The 16,772-nt window shown below is 45.1% G+C and overlaps 1 protein-coding gene across 1 annotated transcript in view; it reads left to right on the forward strand.

Moving 5' to 3' along the window:
• Positions 1–16,772, forward strand: part of SCAI (suppressor of cancer cell invasion) — a 73,165-nt gene that overhangs the window by 31,333 nt on the left and 25,060 nt on the right. The window contains exons 3-8 of the mRNA XM_038744590.1: positions 1,350–1,445; positions 2,423–2,509; positions 7,760–7,858; positions 8,875–8,971; positions 10,216–10,314; positions 10,631–10,783. Of these exons, the coding sequence (XP_038600518.1) occupies positions 1,350–1,445; positions 2,423–2,509; positions 7,760–7,858; positions 8,875–8,971; positions 10,216–10,314; positions 10,631–10,783 (631 nt within the window). The remainder of the gene's footprint in view (positions 1–1,349; positions 1,446–2,422; positions 2,510–7,759; positions 7,859–8,874; positions 8,972–10,215; positions 10,315–10,630; positions 10,784–16,772) is intronic.

The following is a 16,772-nucleotide window of genomic DNA, read 5'->3' on the forward strand; positions in this document are numbered from 1 at the left end:
ACAATGCTGCTTCCAGAGGTGGCAGGCACGTAGACGCGTTCCCTGCCCACAAGGAACTTACAGTCTAGAGGGGGAGATAGGTGTGAAAATCAATTATGGATGGGTACGTAAGGGCTGTGAGGCTTAGGGTGGGGTGAATATACAGTGCTTAAAGGGCAGAGATCCAAGCTTATAGGTGAAACAGACGGGAGAGAGAGTAGGAGAAATGGGGGCTTAGTTGGGGAAGGCCTCTCGGAGGAGATGTGATTATAAGAGGGCTCAACGTCAGATGAGAAGTCAGGATAACCAACAATGTCCTGGAACACAATCCATCTACCAGCATCGAAGGCATTTTCATTGCTATCAGTCGAGCTGAAGTGGGAAGGTCACAAGCAAGGGGACCGAGCAAATGTTGTCAGGACGGACTTAGTCGTATTTTCAGACTGCTGAATGTCGGGAGACAACCAGGGCAGACTGACTAGCCTGGCATGCTGTGAACAAGAGAGCAGCGACTCTTCCCGAGCAAAAGCTTCAAGGGGATTGTGAGCCTTAAAAATCAAAAGCCAAGCCAGGTGCTGCAAATTGCAAACATGGCAGGGTAGAAGGGATTCTTTCATGTGGCTATCACTGCCAGTTCTGCATTAGCCTTTTCATCCACAGGTGCACTCATGGGTAAAATTCACCCACAGGGCTGTCATTCTCAACCATGAAGGTCAGATATATTTAGAATTACAACCTAAATGAGTTGCTGTTACATTTGTATGGCAGGGGGGACTGTAAGCTCCTCCCTTATCTACCCTCCTTGTGGGCCAGAAATGTGTCCACCATCTCTGTTGTAATAATAATAATAATTATGCTGAGCACTGTTCTAAGCGCTAGGGTAGATACAAGGTAATTAGGTTGTCCCACGTGGGGCTCGCAGTCTTAATCCCCGTTTTACAGATGAGATAACTGAGGCACAGAGAAGCGAAGTGACTTACCCAAGGTCACACAGCAGACAAGGGGCAGAGCCAGCATTAGAACCCACGTCCTCTGACTCTTTAGCCCGTGCTCTTGCCACTAGGCCATGCTGCTTCAATCAATCAATCAATCAATCAATCGTATTTATTGAGCGCTTACTATGTGCAGAGCACTGTACTAAGCGCTTGGGAAGTACAAATTGGCAACACATAGAGACAGTCCCTACCCAACAGTGGGCTCACAGTCTAAAAGGGGACTCTGTTGTACTCTTCCAAGCGCTTAGTATAGTGCTCTGCACACAGTAAGTGTTCAATAAATACTATCGATTGATCGGTCATGTGTGTGTGCCGTTTTCAAATGCTTGGTTCAATGCAATGTGTAGTTAAACACATATGTATCTATTGTTACAGGGATTTACCACAGTATGGACAAAAGCAATGGCAGTCTTATTTTGGGCGGACCTTTGATGTTTACACCAAACTCTGGAAGTTTCAGCAGCAACATCGGTAAGAAAACAACGATCCCAATTATTCTACCAGAATTTTGCAGCCAAATATGTCAAGTATATCTAGAACACAGTGAAGTTAAAGGCAGAGGACTAATCAATCAATCAATCAATCAATTGTATTTATTGAGCGCTTACTGTGTGCAGAGCACTGTACTAAGCACTTGGGAAGTACAAGTTAATGATAATAATGATAATGATAATAATAATGATAGCATTTATTAAACGCTCACTATGTGCTCCTTTTTGTTACTACCAATTAAAATGCTTCCTCTGCTGCCTTTTTTCCCCCACTAGCCAACAGATGGTTTTGGGTTTTGTTTTTTGTTATTTGGGTTTTGTTTTTTTTTTTTTTAAGTCAGGATGGAGAGGTGGAATTGTAAAGTTTCATATCTTAATGCTTGAAACTATAATGCCCTTTTCTGACCTTATTCCTAGAAACATCTGGCACATCTGGCTTAGTTCATAGTGAGTCTCACTTTGGCTGATGAATCATAGAATTTTCAAAAAATTGTCTCCCTTGATACATGTGTGTGGTCTCCCACTGCATCGGTTTATACATAAATACATATTTGTTACTCTATTTATTTGACTTGTACATATCTATTCTATTTATTTTGTTAATATGTTTGGTTTTGTTCTCTGTCTTCCCCTTCTAGACTGTGAGCCCACTGTTGGGTAGGGACCGTCTCTATATGTTGCCGACTTGTACTTCCCAAGCGCTTAGTATAGTGCTCTGCACACAGTAAGCGCTCAATAAATACGATTGATTGATTGATTGGTTTCCCATTCCTCTTGGGCTGTCGGCTCTGGGTGTCAGGGAGTCTCACTAGAAGGAAAAATGGGTGGCTCCCAGTGTTGCCTCCAGACTTCCTGTCACTGCAGTGTTGGGAAGCGCTAGGGCTGAATTTTAAACTCGGTTTTTAATTCTGCATTCTGTGAACTTTAAACCCCTTCCTTTTCTCTCATTTAAAACAGTCAAGTTTTGGACAATCGGTATGGCTTGAAGCGGTGGCAAATAGGAGAAATTGCCTCTAAGATTGGGCAGCTGTACTACCACTATTAGTAAGTGAATTGTACACTCGGAGAGTGAAGTCATCTAATGTCTCTGGTACAGTTTGCAGGCACTGCACTCCCTTCCTAGGCTGTGAGAGAAGCAACTCACTGCAGCTGCATCCTCGGGCATTAACTCTGCTTTTCTCAAACACGGTGGGGGCACCGCGAATCAGCCCAAATGAAGCAAAATGACTGGAGAAAAGATCTGGGTGAAGTAATGGTATTTCCAGCAGGTGCCCACCCCCAAATTATCCCGAAAGGCCATTTACACTCATTCGCCTAGTTCTCAATCAAGCAGTGTTTTCTCTTTGATTGCATGTGTAATTTGAAAAAGGGCACTTCAATTTTATATTTGCTATTTAGCATCCATGCTAGGGCAGATAGAAGACGATTCCGTCAGACAGCCGCTGTCCCCCATGAGGTTCACATCTGGTTTTTATCGAGCACTTACTGTCTGCAGAGCACTGTACTTAGTGCTTGGGAGGAGACGGAGAGAAAGTTGATGGAGAAATGGAGAGAGAGAGAGATTAACAGGCAGGAAGACCCTGAGACAGACATGGAAGCAGAAAGGTGTAAGAGGAGATGAGCACTTAAGTATGCACATCCCCTAGAGGATTTATGTACATATCTCTACTTATAATTTATTTTAGCTCATGTCTCCCCTGCTACATTGTAAACTCCATGAGGGCAAGGATAATATCTACTAATTTTATTGTACTCTCCCGAAGCACTTACCTAATACAGTGCTCTGCACTTAGTAGGAGCTCGGTAAATACTGTGTTTTGACCAGCCGAGGGGCAGGGGTGAAGATGGGAATCAGGAAAGACTCTATTCTCTGCCATGGCGGGGAATCATTAAGATTGGAATTGGGGGGTGAGGTGGGCAAGACCACCTCCCTCCCTGATGTAGAAGGGTGTGGGTGGGATATCCCCATGCTGTGGTTCTGTCCAGACAAGATCCTAACTTCCTTCCTCAGAAAGGGAGCTCTGGCCTCCTGCAACCCGATTATTTATTATTATTATTATTATTATTATTATTATTATTATTATTATTATTATTATTAAAGTCATCGAGTCATTTCCAATTCCTAGCAACTCCATAGATATACTTTCTCCAGAGTGTCCTGTCCTCTGCCATAATACACAACCTTTCTAATAGCTCTTCCATTATCGTTGTTATGACTGGAGCTATTATTTACCTCCCCTTCTCCCCTGCTAGGGGACAGAGAGAGACTTCTTCCTTTTGTCTAAGTCTCTGGCCCTTCTGGGTTATGTGAGTCGAATCCTTACCTAACACACTTTTCTTTGGATTTTTTCTCTCTAAACTGTAAGCTCACTGTAAGCAGTGAACCTGACTCCCTACTGTATTGTATTGTGCTCTCCCAAGTACAGCAAAACAGTGTGGCCTTGTGAATAAAGCACAGGCCTGGGTATCAGAGGACTTGGATTCACTCATTCATTCATTCAGTCGTGTTTATTGAGCACTTACTGCATGCAGAGCACAGTACTAAACACTTTGGAAAGTGCAATAGAACAATAAACAGACATATTCCCTGCCCACGGCAAGATTATAGTACAGAGTTGGGGAGACAGGCATCCATCCAAATAAATGTTACAGATATGTACATAAGTGCTGTGGGGCTGGAAGGAGGGAAGAACAAAGGGAGCAAGTCAGGGCGACACAGAGGAGAAGAGGAAAGGAAGAGCTTATTCTGGGAAGGCCTCATGGAGGAGATGTGCCTTCAATGAGGCTTTGAAGGGGAGAAGAGTAATTGTCAGTCAGATATGAGGAGGGAGGGTGTTCCAGGCCAGGCATAGGAAGTGGGCTAGGGGTTGAGGGTGAGATAGGTAAGATCGAGGCACAGTGAGAAAGCATTAGAGGAGCAAAGTGTGTAAGCTGGGTTGTAGAAGGTGAGTAGAGAGGTGAGGCAGGAGGGGGCAAGGTATCGGAGGGCTTTAAAGGCAGTGGTGAGGAGTTTTTGTTTGATGTGGAGGTGGATGGGCAACCACTGGAATTTTTTGAGGAGCAGGGTGACATATCTTGAAGGTTTTTGTAGAAAAATGATCTGGGCTTCAGAGTGAAGTAAGGACTGGAGTGTGGATAGACAGGAGGTTGGGAGGTTAGCAAGGATCTCTGATCCTAATTTGAATCCCGGCTCCCCCACTTGTCTGCTGTGTGATCTTGGACAAGCCACTTCACTTCTCTGTGCTCAATTACCTCATCTGTAAAATGTGGATTGAGACTGTGAGCCCCATGTGGGACGTGGACTGTGTCCCACTTGATTACCTTGTACCTACTCCAGTGCTTACTACAGTGCCTGGCATATAGTAAGTGTTTAATAAATACCATCTTTTAAAAAAAGGGCTTAGTACAGAGCTCTCGACACAGTAAGTGCACAATAACTATGATTGATTGATTGATTGGGAAGTACAACAGAGTTAGCAGATGTGATCCCTGCCCTCAACGAGTTTACGGGGGAGAAAGACATTAAAGAAAATTGGAGAGAGGGAAAATAGAGTATAATAATATTCACATTAGTATATGGGGCTAGGGTGAGTATCAAAGCGTCTAAGGGGTATGCAGCCAAGTTCACAGTTAATTCAGAGGGGAGGTCAGATAGGGGAAATAAAGGGTTTAGTCTGGGAAGGCCTCTTGTAGGAGATAGGAATTCAGAAAGGCTTGGAAGGTGGGAAGGAGAATAGTGGACTGTCAGATATGAAGGGGGAGGGAATTCCAGGCCCGAGGGAGAAGGTGGTCAAAGAGTCAGTGGTGGGATAGACAAGATTGAGGTACAGAGAGTAGGTTGGTGTTAGAGGAGTGGAATGTGTGGTTTGAGTTGCAGCAGGAGAGAGAGAAGAGCAGAGAGAAGTAATTGAGTGCCTGAAAGCTGATGGTTAGGAGTTTCTGTTTGATGCGGAGGAGGATAAGCAAGCATTGGAGGTTTTTTAAGGAGTGGGGAGATATGACTGATTTTTTTTTCAGAAAAATTATCCATGTATCAGAGTGAAGTATGGATTCAAGAGGGGAGACAGTAAGATGAAGGGAAGTCGACAAGGAGGCTGATGCAGTTGACAGGAAATGAAGAGTGCTTGGGTCAGCGTGGTAGCCATTCGAATGGCGAAGAAAGTGAATTCTAGAGATATTGTGAAGGTAGAATTTACAGGATGTGGTGACAGATTGAATGTGAGTTGAATGAGAGAGACCGAGTTGAAGATAATGCCAAGGTTATGGGCTTGTGAGACAGGTTAGGTAGTGGTTCTCTCTACAATGATAAGGGAGTCACGGGAAGGACAAGATTTGGGTGGGAAGATGAGAAGTTCTGTTTGGGACCTGTTAAGTTTGAGGTGTTGGTGGGACGTCCAAGTAGCGATGGCCTGAAGGCAGGAGGAAGTGTGAGATTGCATCTGCATAGAGATGGCAATTGAAGCCGTGTGAGCAAATGAGTTCTCCAAGGGAGTGGGTGTAGATGAAGAATGGAAGGGGACCAGAACTGAGCCACTATTAGAGGGTGGGAGGCAGAGGAAGAGTCTGCAGAAGAGACTGAGAAGGAGCAGTGAGACTCAGGAGGTTAGTGTCAGTGAAGCCAAGGTTAGATAATGTTTCCAGGAGAAGGGGTTGGACCTCAGTGTCAAAGGCAGCAGAAAGGTTGAGGAGGATTAGGGTGGATTAGGCCATCTGATTTGGCAAGAGGAAGGTTTTAAAGAGGACAGTTTCCTTGGAGCGGAGGTGGCGAAAGCCTAATTGCAATGGGTCAAAGAAAGAGTTGGAGGAGAGGAAGTGTAGACAACTTGCTCAAGGAGTTTGGAGAGAAATGGTTGGAGGGAGATGAGTGATAACTGGAAGGTGCAGTGGGGTCAAGAAAGGGATTTTTTAGGATGGGGATACATGATCCTGTTTGAAAGCAATGGGGAAGGAGTCATTGGAAAGTGAGCGGTTGAAGATGCCTGGCAGGGAGGGGCAACTGCTTTGATGAGGTGAGAGGAATGGGGTCAGAAGCACAGGTGGGAATAATAGAATTTAATTGGAAGTGAGCCCGCTGTTGGGTAGGGACTGTGTATATGTTGCCAACTTGTACTTCCCAAGTGCTTAGTACAGTGCTCTGCACACAGTAAGTGCTCAATAAATATGGATGAATGAATGAAAGTAGGAGAGAAGCAGTATGACTTAGTGGAAAGTGCACAGGCCTGGGAATCAGAGGATCTGGTTTTAATCCTGTCTCTGCCATATGTCGGCCGTGTGACCTTGGACAAGTCACTCAACTCATCTGTGCCTCAGTTACCCTTTCTGTAAAACGGGGATTAAATCCTCTTCCCTCCAATTTAGACTGTGAGCCTCATGTGGGACATGGACTGTGTCAGACAAGTCACTCAACGCATCTGTGCCTCAGTTACCCTTTCTGTAAAACGTGGATTAAATCCTCTTCCCTCCAATTTAGTCTGTGAGCCTCGTGTGGGACAGGGACTGTGTCAGATTACCTTGTATCTACCCTAATAAGTGCTTAACAAGTAACATTTTTTAAAAAAATCTCTGCTTGAGTTAATGCTGGGAAGGATGGAGAATCCAAGAGGGGGACTAGAGGAGGAAGGGGCCGTAAAGGAGTAGGGGAGATTTTAGGGAGACAATGCCCAGTGATTTCAATTTTGTTGAAGAAAAATTGTGGCCAGAACATTAGGTAATATCCGTATTTGGCCAGTGAGGAAATTGAGGTTCAGGGGGTTTAAGTGACTTTCTCAAGGTTACACAGCAGGCCAGTAGCAGAATTGGTAAGAGAATCCAGGTTTCCTGACTCCTGATACCATGTTCTTTCCCCAAGGCCTCACTGCCTTCTGTCATTTTGCCATCTTATTATGGCATTAAGGTTTGAGATGTTTTATAGAAAAGAATGCTTTGCGGGAGCACCTTTTAAAACTTTTGCAGATTAGTAGGTTATCTGTGAAGGATAATTTCAGATGAGCAAAGGAGGTTTTGCAGTTGGCTACTCCCGTAGAACAGTAACTCTTTCAAAATCACATTCCTTTTGTAAGGAAAAAGGAAACAGTCTTTGTAATTGCACAACAGCTAGCACATATTAAACCCCACGTACAAACCACTATTGTAGACTCAACAGGAACAATTTATGAAGTTGCAGGCCTTGCCCTGAAGGAGCTGAGAGCTGAGAAAAAACATCTTAGGAAAAAGAGGTGGCTGGGTATTTTATGTGAGGCAGGGTTTAACTTAAACTCCAATATGAAGAATTAAAGTAATATATTTTTCCAACAGCCTCCGCACATCTGAAACCAGCTATCTGAATGAGGCCTTTTCCTTCTATTCCGCAATCAGACAGAGATCTTATTACTCTCAAGTCAGTAAAGAAGACAGGTATGGGAGCGTTGATATATTACCTATTACAGACTGGAAAGAGGTGATTAAATACCCCCGCATTCATTGTAAACGATGCCCACAAAGATTACATGGGAAAGCTCATATTTTAGAAATAGATTCCTGTTGATCCTAATGACAGAAATGGTATCTCTAAAATGTGATTCTTTTCAACCAGAGGCCTGTCTAGAGGCAGGAAGCATTTGAAAGCCAAATCCCACAGCCACACTGAAATCCGTAGCTGATCAATTCAGTTTGCCCCAGACCCTGTCTGTTTGTCGTCGCCAGTTAGTCCTGGATGTTCACAAGCTGCAGGTAACTGTCAGGCAGAAGCAAAGTGGATCAAATAATACTTCTGTTTCCCTCTGCTATTTGCTTTCACAAACAAGCCCAGTACTGTTTGCAGTCCAGTAAGCTACACCAAAGCAAATGTGAACAGGAGAACGAGATGCACTCAGAATAGAGGCCGGCAAATTGCACATGTTGCAAGCTGCTCCCGACTGGGTGCCCAAGGGCAAAGCGTTGGCATTGTCCCTGCTAACTCGGTGATGCAGCTTGGCTGGGAGTTTTCAAATCAGGGAACCCAGGTGCTCCAGCTTTTCCCGAAGCAGCCAGGGGGGAGCCCAGGGAATGAAACTCAAGGATGTCCGAAGCTTGACTCCGGCTCCGCTGATCTAGCTCTCCAGGTCTGACTTCACTCAGCCTGATTCTCCACATCCAGAGGAAATAGGAATTGTCAAACTGGGGAAAGGAAATTTAGCCCTAGTTTATGGATAGGGAATTCACCTGTCCAAGCAGAGCATTAGGCGCTAAGACCACTCAGGCATTTAATACAAGTTGGCCAAAGTTAGGACTCGAACGTCATGTCTTGTGCTATGATGATCTGCAGCTCGAGAATTTAAATCCAGTGCAGTCGAGCTGTTTTAAGAAATTGTGGATGAAATGAAATGTCGAAAACACTTTCTCTCCGCTTCGTTGCCATAGTTCAAGAGCTCTGTTCCCTTTTCATGTCTTAGGCCTGAGCTGGTGGTTAAGAAGTTACGTTACTACGCAAGGTTTATAGTGGTTTGTCTTCTTCTCAACAAAATGGATGTCGTGAAGGATCTGGTAAAGGTAAGTAGTCTCTGGCGCATCAAGTCCAATTGTCAGTGGTTTGTGTTTGTCTTTACTTGGGGGACTTGAGCCTAAAATGAACCCTGAATGGATTTCAGGGCGCTGTTTCAGCTGCAACCCCATCTCCTGGCAAAACCAAACAAAAGTTTAAGGCAGCCATCAGAAATTCAGACAAGAAGTCCATCTGATATTATCGGCATAATTGTTTTCTTTACCTACTGTTTCACTAAAGCAGTGGGTACTTTTTTTTTAATGGTATTTGTTAAGCGATTAGCATGTGCCAAACGCTGTACTAAGCGCTAGGATAGATGCAAGCTAATCAAGTTGGACACAGTCCTTGTTCCACATGGGGCTTACAGTCTTAATCCCCATTGTACAGATCAGGTAACTGAGACACGGAGAAGTCAAGTGACTTGCTCAAGGTCACACAGCAGATGAGTGGCCGAGCCAAGATGAGAACTCAGGTCCTTCTGACTCGCAGGCCTGTACTCTATCCACCCAGCCATGCTGCTACTCAATCTCAATTTGAGAAAACACTTTGTGCATCTGATTTCCCTGAGAAAATCCTCTGTGCAGCTGATTTCTGTATTTTGAGAACAGTGGCCATTAAAAAAAAAAAACCAACAAAATTGTCACGGACATTCATACCTTTCCTTTTGGTTCTGTTCCATTCCTTTTCACTTGCTGTTGGAATTAGCTCCAAGGAAGTTGCCAAAGCTGGAGAGCGTCTCTGGGCCTGGCTGAGAGGCAGCAAGACTTATCTATTAATGATGGTTTTCTTTCCATATATCCCTGAGTCCTCTGTCTATTTTTGTGACACCAGTGACTTCTTGTGGGTCAGAAGTAGTATTCACTGAGACAGTATCAGGAGGCCCCCAATTGGTCTTCATCAATCAAAGACAGAGCACTGAACTAAGCCTCTGAACGGAGGCAGAAGGAATAGAACCTGCCCTCAAGGAATGAACAATCTAATGATTTCTATCAGCATTTTATGAGCCCTACCCAGCTATAAAATGGAATCCCGGAGTCCCTGTTGCCCCTGGTTTTGAAGCAACTACATACTCGTTTCTCTTCTTTCCTTCCTGCTGTGGGGTGGGACGAGTATTGATGGCAGTCAGTGTTCTTTATCATTAGATTTCTGAGCTGAATCATTCCTGTGGTGTCCAGAGCACGCGCTTTACAATATGCAGACCCTTCAATGCAGGTTCTTTACGATCTCTCCTTTTTTTGGATTTAAACATCAGGAATTGTCAGAAGAAATTGAAGACTACACCCACCGCTTTAATACTGAGGATCAAGTGGAGTGGAACCTGGTACTTCAAGAAGTGGCTGCTTTTATTGAGGTTAGTTTGTATGGGACTACGTGGTGTTTGTCGCGGGGAATGGCTTATTCCTGTGCAACGTGAGTGTTTAGATGATGCAGTTATATTTGGTAAGCGCTTACTCTGTGCCAAGCACGGTACTAAGCACTAAGGGAGATACAAGATAAACACATTAGACACAGTCTTTGTCCCACAAGGGGCTCACGGTTTTTATAGAAGGGAGGACGTATTTAAACCCCATTTTACAGTTATCTCAAGCGCACAGACATCTTTTCCTACCGTTTGATTTTTGCCCTGCGAGTTGGGACAGGTAACTGGTGGCTCCTTTTTTCTCCAGGCAGATCCTGTCATGGTTTTAAATGACGACAATACCATCGTTATCACCTCTAACCGTCTTGCTGAAGCAGGGGCCCCTCTGCTGGAACAAGGGATGATTGTGGGACAGTTGACTCTGGCCGACGCACTCCTCATTGGTAACTGCAATAATCAGGTAAAGAAATGAAGTGGAATTGTGTTTCAGTGTGCTGAAAATCTCAGGAATAAGTCCCCTGAAAGAAGAGTTGCCACATCTTGGAGAAAAATGACAGAGGTGCTTGAATAAGCTTATAGGAGACCATCAGGCAAAGAAGTGAAGTGAAATTGTGTTTGTGTGCTGAAAATCTCAGGGATAAGTCCCCTAAAAGAAGAGTTGCTACATCTTGGAGAAAAATGACAGAGGTGCTTGAATAAGCTTATAGGAGACCATCCGTCAATCAAGCCATTGCATTTATTCATTCATTCATTCAATCGTATTTATTGAGCGCTTGCTGTGTGCAGAGCACTGTACTAAGTGCTTGGGAAGTACAAGTCGGCAACAAGTGCCTACTGTGTGCAGAGCACAGTAGCGCTTGGAAAAGTACAGCTATACAGAGTTGGTAGGCACGTTTCTCGCCCACAATGAGTTTTTAAGCTAAAGAGGGAGACTGACATTAATATAATAAACAAATTATGGATGTGTACATGAATCCTGTAGACCTGAGGAAGGGGTGGAAAAAAAGGAGCAAATCCCAGTGCAAGGGTGACGCAGAAGGAAGTGGGAGTGGAGAAAATGAGGCATAGTTGGGGAAAGCTCTTGGAGGAGATGTGACTTCAATAAGACTTTGAAGGTGGGGAGAGTGATCGTCTATCGGATATGAACGGGGAGGGAGTTCCAGAGGACCGTGGCAGAGGAGGAAGCATCCAGTCAGCAAATGCTTCCCTGATGTCAGTTCTTGGGTGATCTCAACATTTGGTTATGTTAGGGCTGTTAGCGGGGCAGGTGGCGGGGGGGAGAAGAACCCTGACCTGAGAAACTTCAGTTATATAGGCCTATGGAATACGCCGTGTGAGGCGTTTGTGGCTTGTAATGATGTTTATTTCGCACATTCCCCAAAAGGGGCTTATTATTACAACCCATGACCAAATAGTACTAGTAGTAGGAGTAGTACTTACTGTTTACTGTGTGTAGAACATTCGTTCATTGTCGTGTTTATTGAGCATTTTGTTTGCAAAGCACTGTACTAAATGCTGGAAAAGAATGGGAATTAGACACCATCCCATCTAGCCAGTTGGAAAATATTTGAAGTATTTTTTAATTTCTATGTGGGTGCAGTTTACAATCCCCAATTTTTCTCCTGTTGCCTCTCCCTCCAGGGAAGAACTGTGTCCACTTTTAGGCAAAATAACGTTGGATTGGAGGGAAATTGGAAGAATCCCAAATCCATCTCTCTAGCCCCAACCTCTCATCTGCAGTCTCGCATTTCTTCTTGCCAGCAAGACATCTCCATATGGCTGTCCTGCCGACACCTCAAACTCAGTATATTGAAAACTGAGCACATCGTCTTCCCTTCTAAAGCCTCTGCTCCACCTAACTTCCCCTTCGCAGTGTGACAGCACTTTCAGTCTCCCTGTTTCCAAAGCATGCAACCTTGGCATTATCCTTGATTCCTCACTCCGTTTCAACTGTCACACCCGATCTGTTTACAAATCTTGTTGGGTTTTCCTCCACCACAATTCCCGGATCCTCTCCTTCCTCTCCACCCCATGTCCACCAGCCTGTTCCAGAAACTTGACGTATCTTGGCTAACTGCTGGATCGGTCCTCCTCACTGATCTTGCCTCCAGCCCATCCCCTCTCTAATCTATATCTCCCTTTCCTGTTTGGGTCATGTTAATAAAAATAATAACAACAATAATAATAATAATGGTATTTAAGTGCTTATTACACGCCAGGCACTGCACTAAGCCCTAGGGTGGGTACAAGCAAACCAGACTGGACACAGTCCCTGTCATTCATTCATTCAGTCGTATTTATTGAGCGCTTACTGTGTGCAGAGCACTGTACTAAGCGCTTGGAAAGTACAGTTCAGCAACAATGGGGCTCACAGTTTCATTCCCCATTTTACAGATGAGGTATCTGAGGCCCAGAGAAGTGAAGTAATTTGCCCAAGGTCACCCAGCAGACAAGTGGTGGAGTCGGAATTAGAACCCATGACCTTCTGACTCCCAGGCGTGTGTTCTGTCCACTACACCATGCTGCTTCATGTTCCTTAAATCAATCAATCGTATTTATTGAGTGCTTTAATTTAATTAATTAATTTACTGTGTGCAGAACACTGTACTAAGCGCTTGGGAAGTGCAAGTTGGCAGCATATAGAGACGGTCCCTACCCAACAGTGGGCTCTGTTCTGCACACATCTGTCCACTCCTCAGAAGGCTTCCCACGATTCCCATTTATCTTCACATCCAACAGAAATTCCTGACCCTGAATTTTAAGGCACTCCAGAGCTCTCTTCCTCTTCCCTCTCCACCTATCTTTTCCTGCTACACCCTCGCTTGCACACGCCATTCTTCCCAAGCTCACCGCCTCAACTTTCCCGCCTTTGAAAGCTGGCTCACACCCTTCTTCCTGCGTAGAACTTCTTCCCCTTTCAAATCTGCCACATTACAGCTTTCCTCATCTTCAAAGCCTTTCTAAATTCCCACTTTTATTCAGGATGCTTTCATGCTTTCCCTGATTAATTTATTTTCTCTCCAGGTCAGATTCTTGGCTACTCCACAGTGGAAATGTTGGTTCCTTGCCATCATTGAATCTGGCTCACCTCAGATGACACTGTCTCCCTTGCCACTCTCTCTGGGGTGTGGAATGAGGGGCTCCTCTTCTCCCTCTCCCCAAGACTAACTGGGAAAGGGGAAGGCGTTGACTTTCTTCTCGCTCCCCAATGTTGCCTTCTCACCATCCCACCTTCTCCATCCCTTTCTTTCTCTTCCTTTGAAGCCCCTATCATCCACCTCTACCTCCCACTCCAATTACTAGTCAGTCTTTTACCATCCCCCTGCCCCCTCCTCCAACTTTCTGAACCATTTTGATCCCTTTCTCACATTCCTGCTCCCATTTTGCATCCCTATCTTGATCTTAGAGGACTTCAGTTTCCAAGAAAGTTTCCCGATGACCTTCCACTGTCTACTTCCTCTCACTCCTCTACTCCTGTGACCTCCTGCTCCACCCTGTCTCTCACACTCACCAACTTGGGTACACACTTGATCTTATAATCTCTTTTAACCACAATCTCCTTACCTGCTCTCTTTCCCATACACCCACCCCCTTCAAATCTGTCCTGTTCCCCCGAAGAGAGCTCCAATCTTTTGAACCCCACCAATATTCTAAAGCCATCTTGCCTCATTTGGCCTCCATACCCAAACTACCTTTGCGTGTTGCACAAATTAACACAGTCAACACCACAGTGCCTGGTACTTAGTAAAGCACTTAACAAATACTGTCATCATCACTCTCTCCACCGAACTCAACTCCCTTGCTCCCCTGTCCCTCTGCGGATTTCATATCACTAACCCCCAACCCTGGATCCCCACACTCCGCTTCCGGAGCGCTGCTGGTGTAAATCCAGACATCTCTCCGACCTGGTCCACAGTAAATTCATTCTTACATACTTCAGTTTGTCCCTCTTCTCTGCCCAACAACAATACTTCTCCTTCCTAATTTACTCCCATACCCATTGCCCCCACTAGCTGTTTCAGGTATTTAACTCCCTCCTGTCCCCGGCCCCTGCTATCTCTTTGTCCTAATGACCTAGCCACATACTTCATACTAGGGGAAGCAGCGTGGCTCAGTGGGAAAGAGCCCGGGCTTTGGAGTCAGAGGTCATGGGTTCAAATCCCGGCTCTGCCACTTGTCAGCTGTGTGACTTTGGGCAAGTCACTTCACTTCTCTGGGCCTCAGTTCCCTCATCTGGAAAATGGGGAGGGAGACTGTGAGCCCCACGTGGGACAACCTCGTCACCTTGTATCCCCCCAGCGCTTAGAACAGTGCTTTGCACATAGTAAGCGCTTAGTAAATGCCATTATTATTATTATTATACTTCTGTAACAAAATTGAAACCTTCTGGTTTGATCGCCCTAAAATCTCCCCTGCTCCTATCCAATCCCTTCTCCTCCTCTTTCTATGTTCCCTGCAGTATTTCAAGAAGAGATCTCTTGCCTCCTCTCAAAATCTACCCCCTCCACCTATACTTCTGACCCTATTCCTTCATAATTTATTAAAACACTCACCCCCCTACCCCCCCCACCCGCTTCCTCCTTCCCTCCTTGATTGTCATCTTAAGCTGTCCACTTTCCAATGGCTTCTTCCCCCTACTTTCAGAAGTGCTTTCTTATTGCATCCTAAAAAAAAAAACCCTCTTATGACCCAACAGTTCCCTCCAGTTATCACCTCATCTGTCTCTTACCGTTATTCTCCAAACCCTTTGAGTGCGTCGTCTACACCTGCTGTCTCTTCTTTGTTTCCTCCAATTCTCTCTTTTACCCCCTCCAATCTCGTTTCCACCACCATCACTCCACGGAAACAGCCCTCTCTAAGGTATCCAGTGACTTTCTCCTTTCCAAATCTGAAAGCCTCTACTCTGTCCTAATCCTCCTAGACCACTCAGCTCCCTTCAGCACGGGAGACCACCCCCTCTTCCTTAACACTTTATCCAGCCTTGGCTTCGCTGAGTCTCTCCTCTCTTGGTTCTCCTTCTGTCTCTCTGACTGCTCCTTCTCAGTCCCTTTTACAGGCTCTTCCTCTGCCTCCCACCCTCTGAAAATAGGGATTCCTCAAGATTCAGTTATGGGTTCCCTTCTGTTCCCCATCTACAGTCACTCTCTTGAACTCATTCGTTCCCATAGCTCAACTTCCATCTCTGTGCAGATGATTCCCAAATCTTTATCTCCAGCCCTGACTGCTCTCTTTCTCTGCAGTCTTGCATTTCCCTCTGCAGTCTTGCATTTCCTCCTGCCTTCAGGACATCTCTAACTGGATGTCCCACTGACACCTCAAACTCACCATGTCCCGAAACAGAACTCCACATTTTCCCACTCATTCCCTGACTCTTTCCTGTCTTTCCTATCACTCTTTTGTCACTGTAGACAATGTCACTATCTTTCCTGTCTCACAAGCCTGTAAACTCGGTGTTGCCCTTGTCTCATCTCTTTCATTCAACCCACCTGTTGAATCTGTCACCCAATCCTGTTGGTTCTACCTTCACAAGATTGCTAAAATCTGCCACCGCCCTGATCCGGAGAAGCAGCATGGCTTAGTGGAAAGAGCATGGGCTTGGGAATCAGAGGTCATGGGTTCTAATTCCAGCTCCACCACTTGTCGGTGGCATATTCCGTGGCCTCTGTATGCTCAGATATTAATATCAATCAATCAGTAGTATTTGTTGTATGCTTACTATGTATAGATCCCCCTTTTAGACTGTGAGCCCACTGTTGGGTAGGGACTGTCTCTATATGTTGCCAACTTGTACTTCCCAAGCGCTTAGTACAGTGCTCTGCACACAGTAAGCGCTCAATAAATACGATTGATGATGATGATGATAGAGCACTGTACTAAGTGCTTGGAGGAGTACAGTACAGCAGAGTTGGTTAGACATGTTTCATGAGCAAATTATTTTGGAATAGTAGGCCAACAACCCAGCCCCCCAGTTAATCAGTCACTGGCATTTATTGAGCACTTATTGTGTGCAGAGCACTGTAGCAAGTACTTGGGAGAGTATAATACAATAAATACTTGTTCCACCCCCGGGGTAGAAGCCACTGCATAATGATAATGGCATTTATTAAGTGCTTACTATCCACTGTATAATGATAATAATAATAATGGCATTTATTAAGCGCTTACTATGTGCAAAGCACTGTTCTAAGCACCGGGGAGGTTACAAGGTGATCAGGTTGTCCCACAGGGGGCTCACAGTCAATCCCCATTTTACAGATGAGGTAACTGAGGCACAGAGAAGTTAAGTGACCTGCCCAAAGCCACACAGCTGACAATTGGCAGAGCCAGGATTTGAACCCACGACCACTGACTCCAAAGCCCATGCTCTTTCCACTGAGCCACGCTGCTTCTCTATGTATGGAGACCCGCTGCTCTCCCATCTGTCGAGAAGTCTCCTGGGATATTGCCCC

This window comes from Tachyglossus aculeatus, chromosome 4 (genome assembly GCF_015852505.1).
Source record: "Tachyglossus aculeatus isolate mTacAcu1 chromosome 4, mTacAcu1.pri, whole genome shotgun sequence".
NCBI classification, from domain to species: Eukaryota; Metazoa; Chordata; class Mammalia; order Monotremata; family Tachyglossidae; genus Tachyglossus; species Tachyglossus aculeatus.